Source organism: Canis lupus, chromosome 17 (assembly GCF_003254725.2).
Source record: "Canis lupus dingo isolate Sandy chromosome 17, ASM325472v2, whole genome shotgun sequence".
Lineage (NCBI taxonomy): Eukaryota > Metazoa > Chordata > Mammalia > Carnivora > Canidae > Canis > Canis lupus.
Window position 1 is genome coordinate 39,162,386 of NC_064259.1, and position 12,289 is coordinate 39,174,674.

The window sequence follows — 12,289 nt, forward strand, 5'->3', positions numbered from 1 at the left end:
TTAATATAGTAGTACCACCAAACCAATCCTCTCTCTCTTCATCTCCACCTACAACAAAAATATTTGGAACAATATTTTATATCATTTTTTTAATGATTTGGAAAGCCTTGTCACTTTTTTTTAGTGTTTTTTAAGGCAAGATTTTACGAGTGATAAGTGTGAAAATGAAGCTTGAAGAGAAGGAGGCAGGGAGTGCAGGGCTGGCCCAGAGCATGGACTGAATGTATGGTTTGGCTAGGAGGATGGGTAGGGAGATGGGTGGTTAGGAGGGTGGCAGGTAGAAGTGAAATGAATGGATGGATAGCATAATAAATGGAGGCAGGCAGATAGGTTACTGATTGGATGAAAAGGAGGATGGATGGGTAGAGAGATGGATTCACCAAGCACTGGGTATTAGAACCAGTCTTCTTCCTTGTCCTCAAATCACAGGGAGAACAGGAAGGCAATGAGGAAGAGGAGGGGCCCATTGTGGACGCTGAAGCTGAGGAGGGAGATGCTGATGCCTCTGATGCCAAACGCAAGGAGAAGCAAGAAGAGGAGGTGAGGGGACTGGCCGGGGTCAAGGGGCTGTGGTCACATCCCTGTCACACCTACAGGAAACTTGCTTGTCACATAAGCCACACCTTTATTATCCTGCTGGAACCCATTAGGAACCTTGAAGCAAATCTGGCCTGCCCAGCACACTTCTCAGTGGGGAAGATAAAGCTCACAGGGCAGGAATTGGGCAGGGGCCATCACAGGGCTGCCCTTTGGCTCTATACTGAATCATATTCAGGGACCTAGAGGCTTTTGCAAGGACGTGAAGTCAGGCTGCCTCTTATTTTTACAATGAAAGTAAGTCACATGGGGGCAGGTGGGTGGATCAGTCAGGTAAGCTTCTGACTCTTGGTTTTGGCTCAGGTCATGATCTCATGGTTGTGAGATTGAGCCCCACGCCACACTCAGTGGGGATCTGCTTGAGATTCTCTCTCTCCCTCTGCCTGCTCGCTCTGCCTCTCAAATAAATCTAAAAAAAAAAAAAAAAAAAAAAAAAAAGCCAATCTCATGACTGCTGCTAGGACAGAGGGCAGTTTAGAGGAAATTGACAGGCAAGAGGGCGCTCATGGAAAGTGGAAGGGTGTTGGGAGTTGGGACTGAGGGGCCAGCATTTGTAGGGGAGGGGCTGCCAAGACAGAAGGCGGCCCAGGGAGTAGCAGCTTGGCTGGGGCCAGTCACGTAAGGCTCCTGTTGGGCTCCTTGCTCAGTGGGGAGCCTGCTTCTCCCTCTGCCCCTTCCCCTGTTTGTGTGCACATGCTTGCTTGCTCTTTCTTTCTCTCTCTTTCTCTCTCTCAAATTTTTTAAAAAACACAGATAAGGTGTCTGCGGGGTGCTTGTTCTGCAGACTAAGTCCAGACACATGTGGAGATTCAGGTGACACAGACTGTACTTCTTCCCCTGCCAGGTCGATTATGAGAGCGAGGAGGAGGAGGTTGAAGAGGAGAACGAGGATGAGGACATGCAGGAGGAAGAGCACATCTCTGGGAACAGTGCTCACAAGGCCCAGGAGCAGAATGAAGAGGTGGGCTCCGGCCCCGAGGACTCGCCACCTGCCACCCCCCTCACACAGCCCCGGAAATCCACCCAGAACAGGGAGCCCCAGGGAGCTGAAGCCAAGGAGCGCCGGGTCCAGGCCGTGCGCGAGTCCCACCCATTCATTGAGGACTACCAGTACGACACTGAGGAGAGCCTGTGGTGCCAGGTCAGTGCCATACCACCCCAGCAGAGCATCCAGCAAGGGGCCTGCTGCTGAGCTCCCCCAGTGCTGTATATGTGAGTCTGATTGGCCGGGCCCTGTGGATACTTTTAAACCTCTCACCTCGTTTCGTTTTCAGTACCCCAGAGTTGTTGTGGAGGCCAGCGGGAGTGTGCTGGTTCCTCACACCCATGGCCTCTGGTCACCAACTTCAGAGTTGCAGTCACCACCTTTGGAGTTCCCTTAAAGGCGGGCCAGTTAGGATGCCTGCACAGCTACACACGGACTGATGTTTTTGTTCTTTGCTTTGATCAAGTCCAGTGGTTCCCAAAGGGCAATGTGGATAAGAGTCATTGAGCAGGTTACATATATGAAATGACCAATGTGACACTTTGTGGTGATTGAAAGGCTATTGAGGGCACTGTTGAGTAGATAGGATTTTCACCAACATCTGTGAAGGTGTCCCTCCACTATTTGCACCTTCATCTGGGTGACTAGAGATGGCTGCTGTGTGTGCAGTCTGTTAGCCATCCAGTGTTCATGTGTACACACCCACCTACACACCCAGCCTGCCCCTGCAGGGCCTCCTGCCCCCAGCCAAGCAAGCTTGTTTGCTAAGCAAGCTTTGAAGGCATTGCCTGGGGAACCACTGGAGGTGGGGGGACAGGGCTCTGCCTCCCTCTTGGGGCTACAGGGTGGCCCCCGCCCCAGGCACAAATCTCCCTCCTCTTGCAGGTGACAGTGAAGCTCCCTCTGATGAAGATTAACTTTGATATGACCTCTCTGGTAATGTCCTTGGCCCAGAGTGCTGTCGTCTATGCAACTAAGGGCATCACGAGATGCCTTCTGAATGAAACCACCAACAAGAAGAATGAGAAGGAGCTTGTCTTAAACACAGAAGGAATCAACCTGCCAGAGCTGTTCAAATATGCTGAGGTACATGTCCCTTCTCCAGGTTGTCTGCTGGCTGAGAATGAGGTCCTTACTGGCTCAGGGCCTTGCTGCCATCCCTGGGCTTCTTCTTAGGGATCCATCCACATGCACATTAGCCTAGTTATGACTTGAGGTAAAGAAACCAGCTTAATTTTATCTATCCCAGGGTTTCTCAAACTAATTTGGCTGTATTTTTTTTTTCCTTAAAATTAAAACCTCCCCAAAGTAGATCTGTAAGAAACAATTGCTGAGTTACTGGCTTTACCAGATGCCTTTACCAGATGCCTTTACTGGCATCTGGTAAAGGAGACCCTGGGAGCAGAAGTGGCCCAGACCAGCCACCCAGTGTGGTGGGTGCTCCAGCAGCATGTCTGTCCATCCATCTAAGCTATTTCTTCATTCTCCCACATTGTGTCTCAGAACCTTCTGAGATGCTCTCAACGCCCAGGCATTGGTGTTTCCCCAGAGAATACTGAAGTGCTAGGATCCCTATAGTTCACTCTCCTAGGTCTGCACCCCGCTGACAAAGTTCTCCCTTCCTGGAACATTTCTCCTCCCATAGCAGCTGCCTTACAAAGGTCCTTGCTGTCCTGGAGCCTTTCACTGATACCTCTCTGAGGACAGAGTAGGGTGGGCTTATACCTCCTAAGACTCAGCCCCTGGCAGGGTGAACTCTGTCAGGCTCATGGGGTTTGTTTAAACAAGCCCAGGGTCTCCACCATGCCCTGTGGGGATGACCTGCCATAGTGACCTGCCACCTCGGGGCCCCCAGAATAGGTGAACTGGAGCTTCAGGCCTCTGATGAGACCCGGCTTTCCCCCACGGAGCTCCCCAGTCGCTGCCCCACGTGTCCTGGAGAGGGATTTAAGTGTCTACTAGAGAACCTCCCTCACCTACCAAAGAAAGTCTCAATTCTAGGAAACAAGTCTGTTAAATAAATATTTTTCTTCCTGTTGACCTGAAGCAGGTACCAAGTTATCTCTGGGCTCTGGTAGTGACAACGAGACAGACCTTGGGGCCTGGCTACCTGTAGCTCTGCCTACGCTTGTCCCCTTTGCTAATCCTGGGCCACCTTACCACGTCATCATCAGCTGTGCTTGACTGCCAGACAAGGAGCTCAGCCAGGGTGGATCATGACAAAGGAAGGGAGCAGAAGGCCAGGCCCTCCCACTCAGCCCTTCCTTCCTCCCTTAGGTTCTGGACTTGAGCCGCCTCTATTCCAATGACATCCATGCCATGGCCAGCACATATGGCATTGAGGCCGCACTGCGGGTGATCGAGAAGGAAATCAGAGATGTGTTTGCCGTGTACGGTAAGAGGAGCTATGGAGACCTCAGAAGATGCCTGCGTGGTGGGCCAGCCCTGTAGGGAACCAAAATGTTGGTACAGTGAGCATGTGGCCTATGGGACACCATGAGAGCAACCTGGGAGGACAGGTTTTCAGTCCCATCACTGAGGGCCCTCCTGACTTTTGTTTTCTCATCTAGCCTCTGAAGAAGCTCCTGTCTGATGATGTGGCCCCAGCCTGCCTTCACGGTTTTGGCTCCCAAGTGAAACCATGCCATTAGGTTCTCATGTCTCACAAGTCTAGAGTTTGTTTCCTGGGCTAGTGGATAGAAATGGAGAGTGGGTTGTGCTGATGGTGGCCAGGGATGGGGGTGGGAGAGGGCTGCGCAGCCCAGGTTGGGGGCTAAGTAGCCACACGAGCAGGTGACTGAGCTGGACATGGAGCCTGAAGGTCTGACCTCTGAGCCTCTGCCCTGGCTTGAGTCAGGTGATGCTGTCCCAACTGTCTCCTTGTCATTACATAATCCTTCCCAATGTTGCTGTCCATGTGACAGGCATTGCGGTCGATCCCCGCCATCTCTCCCTGGTCGCCGACTATATGTGCTTCGAGGGCGTTTACAAGCCGTTGAATCGCTTTGGGATCCGATCAAACTCCTCCCCTCTGCAGCAGATGACATTTGAGACCAGCTTCCAGTTTCTGAAGCAGGCCACCATGATGGGTCAGTGCCCCTGGCTTCCCTCTCCTAAGTTTGCTCTGGGCAAACAGGTTCATCCCTTGGGCACCTTCCACACTCCTTCCACACAAATAAAATCCTGGAGTCTCACTGAAGAAGAGCAAGCAGTAGATGGGAAAGCCACCTCTACCTTACCTGAAGGAAAGGGAGGAGGGCCTTGCTCACTTTCTGCAAGCAGTGCTACCTCACAAAACCTCATTGGCCTCCAGGACACAGGACCTCCTGCTGGCCTCTGAGATGCCCCATCATCCCAGCCTCTGTTGAGCCCCTGACATCACCCTAACTTCTCTCCTCCCCAACTTAACAAGGGCTCTTGTGTCTCCCAGGATCGCATGATGAACTGAGGTCCCCTTCTGCCTGCCTCGTGGTCGGGAAGGTCGTCAAGGGCGGGACAGGCCTATTCGAGCTCAAGCAGCCACTGAGATAGTGGCTACCATGTACCATCCGCCCAGCCTGGAGGATAACCCGGAGAGACCTGGAGGAGGTCTGGGCCTGCCTGTCACATGAGAGGCCTGGGAGAACAGAGCCCAGGTGGTTCAGAGTGGCTGTGCTAGGCACAGCAGTGATGTTGGGGGTTCAAAAAGCAGCTGGCCCCTGGGCTGGACCAGGTTCACCTGGAAAGTGACAGCATTCCTTGCCCTTCCCTGTCTCAGGATCTGAGCAGGGTTCACTGAGTCCCTCTGAGGTGGCCCGCCCTTCCCCTTTGTGACCTTCTGAAGCAAGGAGGTGAGGTCCTGTTGCTGTGAGCAGCCAGTGGCTACAAGCAGGATCCCTGGGGGCTCTCGAGTGGGAACCTGGAGCCTGTCGCCCCATGGCCTGCTTCTCCCAGCTACGCCAGTTCCTAGGGGCAGAGTTCCCATAGAGTCTCCACCCAAGTCTTTTTGCCTGCTGAACCCACACCTCTACCCACCCAACTTCTGTACCCGGGGTGGGGCCCCAGCAGCTCAGCCCCGCACTTAGAACCCTGAGTCACCAGCTGGACTGTTTGAACAAGGTGCCTGGCTTATCTTCCCTGGCTCTTCTCTCAGCCCCGTATTGAGGCCCACAACCCTCTCTGTGGGCCCTGCTTCATCTGGGCCGTCCAGCCTCCCTTAACCTCTGGCACCACAGCAGGGGACCCTGGCATGAACAGAAAATCAGAGGACTTGTACAAAGGCTTTGTAAAACTAGAGGCTGTTTCTATTTTTGTCTAATGTTATTCCAGCTCAGGCTGAGTAATAAACATCACTGGAACTAGCTATTTGGAGGGAAAAAAATTGAAGAGACTTGGGTTTTTTGTTTTTTTTCCTTGGTTTGTGGTTTTTGCGTTTGTGATTTGAGAGCCCAGGACTGTGATTTCTCAGCACAGTCACGTCTTGGGTCTCTTCTGTTCTTGTTAGAGGCTGTAGGGGAGAGCCCGGCCCCTGCAGCCTCCCCCTCCGACCCCAGCCAGCCCCTGCTGCATCCTTTTCCTGAGCCAGCTTCTGGCCCTGTGGCCAGGAGAGTAGAAGCCAGTGGGAAGGAGCCATGTGTGTGGGGTGGGAAGGGAGGCGTTGCTTGGGGAGAATGCCTATGCTGCTCCCTCCAGACACGTGACAGGTCCACCCTATGCCTCCTATGCCCACATGGGGGAAGCAGCAGGAACAGTTGACTAGGGCTCAGATACAGGGGAATATGCGCAGCTTCTGAGGGGCACAGGCAGAAGGGTCACAGTAGGATCTGTGCCACAGTTTAAGGCACACGTTCTGGGGGTAGTGGGCCAGTTCACTGCTTGGTCATTTCCACTCCTTACTAGAATTGTGGGAGACAGTTCCTCTGGAGATCACAAGGTAACTCCTGGACAAATGAACATGTGGTTGCCTGGCCCCCATAGCTCGGCATCAGTGGGTACATTCCATGGCTCTGCCCTACTCACTGAAGGTACAAAGGTGAAGGAGCAGGCCCAGAATATAGATAATACATGTTGAAGTTAGAATCAACCTGTGTTGGGAAGTGAGATGATGACCTCAAGCCTCTTCTGCTCAATCCAGCTGTGTATTTCCCGGGCACCTCTGTTTTCCCATGTTTCTCTCCCAGGATACACCTGCTTTGTAAGCAGACATTCCAGAGCTTGCACATCGTGGTGAGCCGGGAATCCCCTGGCCCCCTTGATGGCATCACAGGCTCACTTCAGTTCTCTCTGTCTGGAGCTTTCTTGGGGGGCCTCCTGTGCTGTTTAAGATGTCATAGTCTTCAGAATATCCTGTGTATTGTAAATGCTCTGAGGGCACTTTTGATTTTTTGGGAAGGACCACAAGTAGGTCCAAGCCAAATCTGATGAAGAGGACAGATCAAGGTGCATAATCATTTTTTAATCAAAGTAGGATGGGGGAAAAAAGAATGGAGAGTGATTGGTGGGGTTCACAAACCTCACAGAAACTGTGAATTCTTTCAGAACCCCAAGATGCTGGAGCAAGCCACTGTTCTTGGATGTCCTCCCCACCTTGCCCCTTCGAGTGTCATTGTCCTACCTACTTGCTTGCTGATAACTTCATTTCTTTTTTATCTTTTTTGGGTTCTTATTAAGAAAAAAAACAAAACAAAACCTACCAACATTCCTGCAAGTACCCCCATTGTGAGCCTTTGACATTTTCTTTCTAAATCAGGAAGAAAGCTGAGGGAGGGATGAACCACTTTGTCCCATTCCCAGCCTGGATCGTAACTCTTCTTTCTCTCTACTGTCCTTGTACCCAAATGCATGTACACAAACCTAAGTAGGTTCCTCCTGGGCCTCCCTGGTCCTGTCAGGGCTCTTTCGTTCCATGACTCTGCTAAACAGCTTCTGTGAAAGGTTGGCTCCTGCACATGTGACCCTCCCAGTTCTCTAGGCTCTGGGTGGTTTTGTTTTAATTTTGGTAAAGTAAAATTTACCTTTTTAGCCATTTTTAAGTATGTAATTTAGTGGCATTGAGTAGTCACGCTCTTATGTAACCAACACCATCACCTATTCACAGAGCCCTTCATCTTGCAAAACTGAAAACCTGTCACCGTCAAACGCTGATTCCCCATTCCTCTGGTGATCACTTACCCCTGGCAGCTGCCACCATCCTACTTACTGTCTCTGTGTTTGACTTCTGCCTTAGAAGAGTGGAATGATACAATATCTGCTCTTTTGTGATTGGCTTATTTTACTTAATGTAATGTCAGTGTTCATCCGTGTTGTAGTAGCATGTGTCAGAATTTCCTGTGTGAATGTTTTATTTATCCATTCATCTGTCAATGAACACTTGGGTTGCTTCTACCCTTTGGCTCTTGCGAATAATGCTGCCATGAGCATGAATGTACAAATCTCTTCTTCGAGTCCCTGCTTCTAGTGTTTTTGGGTTTATACCCAGAAGTGGAATTGTTGGATCATGTGGCAGTTGTATTTCTAACGTTTTGAGAAGCTGCTCTACTATTTTCCGCAGCAGCTGTACCATTTTACATTCCTACCAACAGCGCACAAGGGTTCTGATTTCTCCACACCTTTGCCAGTATTCGTCAATTCCTTTTCTGTTACATAACAGCAACCATCGTGATTTGACTTAGGTATTATTTTAATCAGATGTAGGGACCCTTAGCTGGTCTGCACCTACACAGACTTAGGAACCACTTAAGTATCTGTTACTTGCCAATCTTAAAACTTTGAGTTTATAATTGAACTGGGGGCTGACAGAGTCTTGAAAATGCTCCTGAAATAGGAAAAACTGGTTACGTGACAGTTGTCCTGCCGACTTCTGGGTGGATAGGGCAGGTGCCACCTGTGCAAGGCTGTCCACTTCAAGTGATAAGAATGCTGGGTCTTCCACAGATCTCTCTCTTGCCTCGTTTACATGGGACTCTTCAATCACAACCACCAAAGGAAAGTAGCTACAGTTAAAACTTGCTAAATTCCTACACCGTCAAGCCCCCCCCCATTCTACCAATGTCCACTTAGACGTTCTCAGTTCTGCACATTGGGTCCACCGGGCAAGCTTTTTAAAAAACTGATTCCAGGGCACTCTCCCAGAGATTCTAATTTAATGAGCCCAGGGTGTGGCCTGCACATTGGAGGAGTTCCAGGAGGGTCTAATGTGCAGCAGATTGAGAACAACTGACTTAGAATAAGCCCTAAATTGTGTGTCACAGTCAGTCACCTTCTATCCATGTGATGACTTCTCAGGGAGTGAGTCATTGGCACCCAGTTTCCCAACCAAGATCTTAAGATCTAGTCTCTGCCCTCAAAAAGTAGGAGTGTGGGCAGCCCGGGTGGCTCAGCGGTTTAGCGCTGCCTTCAGCCCAGGGCCTGATCCTGGAAGACCTGGGATCAAGTCCCACATCAGGTTCCCTGCATGGAGCCTGCTCCCTCTGCCTGTGTCTCTGCCTCTCTCTGTGTGTGTCTCTCATGAATAAATAAAATCTTAAAAAAATAAAAATAAGTGTGTGTAGGTGTGCTCTGGGGCCACAGATGTCTGCAACAACAGAGTGGCGATCAAAGAACACCTCAATCTGCTCTACCTGGTGTTCGGCACAGAAAGATGTGCTGCTTCCACCATATCTAGGAGGCTGCTTGTTCACTGTAGAAGTTCCTGCCAGCAGCGCACCTGCAGGGGCGGGCAGAGGAGACCCTTGACCAGCAAGCATTTCCTAGAAGAAACTCCCTGAGAAGTCGCCATGTGAGAAATGAAACCCTTTGGTGAGGACTGCTCTCAGCAGCGCACTCCCCACCCCATGAGCAGTAATCAGGGTGTCCATTCAGCCCAGAACTCCATACAGCTCAGGTTTGTCTGCAGGCCCAGGGAAAAGCCAGAACCCCATTACAGTGCACTGGGCTAAGCTCCTCAGCTCATGTTGGTTGTTCAGGTGATGCCCCTCAAACAACTCTAGGAACCAAGGGATTGGGACTCGGGCCTGCATGAAAGGAGCGTGCCCACATAAGTATCCTGACTGTGCCCCTCCTCCCTTGGCCTGCACCCACCTGACCTTGCTGCCCACAACACTAGGCCCTCCCCTCATAGAGCTCACAGCCTAGAGCCCCAACACCCAAGCCAACAGGAGCAGCCTTATTGTGACCTGGCCAAAGGCTAAGGAACCCATTGGGTGGCATGTGAACATGCACCCCTACACACGCTACCCTGCCAGTTCAGGTAGGGCCAAGGCCTGCCCAGCTACTATGACGGGACTCTGGGGAGATGGCAGAGTGAGGAGGAAAGTGAAGAGTGCAGGGAAAGAATCCGGAGTCTAGTCGTCACTACCCAACCCCCTCTCGTGTGCCCACTCCCACCCCTCACCCCCTGAATATAGGAGTGGCTACTGCATGGGTCAAGCATAGTGCTGCTTGTCGTAGGTCTTTCCTTGCAAGTTGTGGTCAGCCTTATTCAGATCCACTGGCCCTGCTGACGGCTGTTTTATGGACTGGCTGCCCAGCTTTGTTGTCTAAGGGCTCACTTCAGCCCTGGGGCTGTGGCCTCATAGGTGACAGTATCAGACACCATGGGCCTCAGCTGGACCACAGTAAAAATGCTCCCTAACCCATGATTCTTGCCTAGAAACATGAACCTGAAAGTTCTACATACATTCAACCAGGCCGACCTCAAGAATGTGGCTGAGCAGCGTGACTGCACTTGAGGTGAGAAACCGAGCTCCGAAATCATACTACTCCTCAAATCACAAGTCCTAAACTGACAGTGTAAATCTGAGAGGTTACTTGGCTTCCCTGCACCTCAGTTTCCCTATCTGTTAAATGGTGATTAAATTAATGTTCGTAAAATCCTATAGAGCTATAAATGTTTACCTATATACCAAGTGGGTCTCAACTGGAGACAGTTTGCCCCTTGGACATTTGACAATGTCTGGAGACATGTTTGTCGAAATGGAAGTGGGGGATGCAACTGTCATTTAGTGGGTAGTGGCTGGGATGCTACCAGACAGCCTACAACATACAGGACAGCCCCCTGTGATAAAGAATTATCTGGGCCCAAATATCAGCGGTAGCGAAGTTGAGAAATACTGCCACAAACACCTGTATGGAGGGGTTGATGTTTCTTTAACAAAAGGGAATCATTTAAATTTTAGTCATTCTGATGATAGGTAATTAATGACATCTCATTGCTACTTTAATTTTCAATTCTCTATTAACAATTCTGAGCTGCTTTTCACATTTGTTGGTTATTCTAATCTGCACTTTTAAGAATTGTCGACTTGTATCCTTTCCCATTTTTCTATTGGTTTATTTCTATTGACCTTCACCGTCGATTCTAAAGAACTCTTATGTATTCTAGAGATAACTTTTTGTCATCTGCATGAAATATTCCCTCCCCCCAAATTAAATGAATGAGATAATACAGGCCAAGAGTATAGTGCAGAGCCCACAGTGTGGTTAAGGGGGTTAGCTGCAGGCTGCGTTGGGCCATGCTCACCTCTAGATTTTAGTTGGGGGAGCTGGAGCATCTTCTGAGGTACATAGATTGAAAAAGGGAATGGGACACCTGGGTGACTCTGGTTGGAGTCTGCCTTTGGCTCAGGTTGTGATCCTGGGGTCCTGGCATCGAGTCCTACATCAGGCTTCCTACAGGGAGCCTATGTCTCTGCCTCTCTTTCATGAATAAATAAATAAAATATTTTTAAAAAAGAAAAAGAGAAAGGGACTGACAAGCACATTACACCTGTGACAGTCTCCACAGTGCTGGAGGGACCGTGGTCACTGAAGAAAGCAAAAGCCAGGAGCAGAGCACAGAGCCCTGTGCTCCTGCATAGCATCTCAGCTCCTTTGCAGGCGCAGCCTTCACCCACTCCTTTACGTGCTTCATTCACCAAAGCCCCTGACAGCCCCATGAGAGTGCAGTTAGCTCCTTTCATGGTAACTTGTCCATGGATGCAGCCAACAAGCAGAGGAACAAGGATTTGAAGCTGCACTCCTGGCCCCAGAGTCTGGGGTCCAACCTCCTCGCTGTGCCCACCCCTTCTGCTTGGATCTTGAGGAAGGGCTTTTCACATCAGACGCTGCCTATGTGGGGTATGGCAGGTAGACGTGACAGCACCAAATGCCACTCTAGGCCAAGGGGTGCTTCTCAGGTTTGCCTCCAGGAGGTACAGATGCAACTGCTGGGAGCAGGGGATCCTAGGTGGGGAGCTGGCAACTCACAAGAGATGAAACTAGAACAAATAAATGACAAGCAGCCACCTTAAAGGACTAAGAACCCCAATCGATGGCCCAAAGAAAAATGGAGGTAAATTTTGAAGAGGTTGAGTTGTGGTGAGGGCCTGGCCTGTCGTGCTTTACCATGAGGACTCTCAGAACTGGCTGACTCCAGACTGGTAGCACTTACGAAGGACTTCTGTGATATTACCTCCTATAATCCCTCAGTCCTGTGATGCACGTCCCATTGGCCCCATTTCACGGTTGAAGAAATAGATTTGGAGGGTTCGAAAGCAGTGCCCTAGAGTCAGATCAAATCCCAGTGAAGATTCCCCGGGGCTGGCGTCCCTCTTGGAGCTGCCCCTTTGCACCGTGTGCTTCCTGGCGTTTTCATCGGTTCTGCTGTTAAGTCTCACACTCCACTGATCAAGCAGGTTAGCGATCCTCTTGAAAATAGCAACAGGGAATATAAGGGAAGGGGGAAGAAAT

General features: G+C 50.4%; 1 protein-coding gene across 1 annotated transcript in view; it reads left to right on the forward strand.

The window, feature by feature from the left end:
* The window catches only part of POLR1A (RNA polymerase I subunit A), a 70,486-nt gene extending 64,562 nt beyond the window's left edge, over positions 1–5,924 (forward strand). Inside the window, exons 29-34 of the mRNA XM_025453828.3 lie at positions 430–540; positions 1,442–1,738; positions 2,468–2,668; positions 3,860–3,977; positions 4,507–4,671; positions 5,013–5,924. Coding sequence (XP_025309613.3) covers positions 430–540; positions 1,442–1,738; positions 2,468–2,668; positions 3,860–3,977; positions 4,507–4,671; positions 5,013–5,113 — 993 coding nt within the window. The 3' untranslated portion in view covers positions 5,114–5,924. The remainder of the gene's footprint in view (positions 1–429; positions 541–1,441; positions 1,739–2,467; positions 2,669–3,859; positions 3,978–4,506; positions 4,672–5,012) is intronic.
* The last annotated feature ends 6,365 nt before the right edge of the window (positions 5,925–12,289 follow it).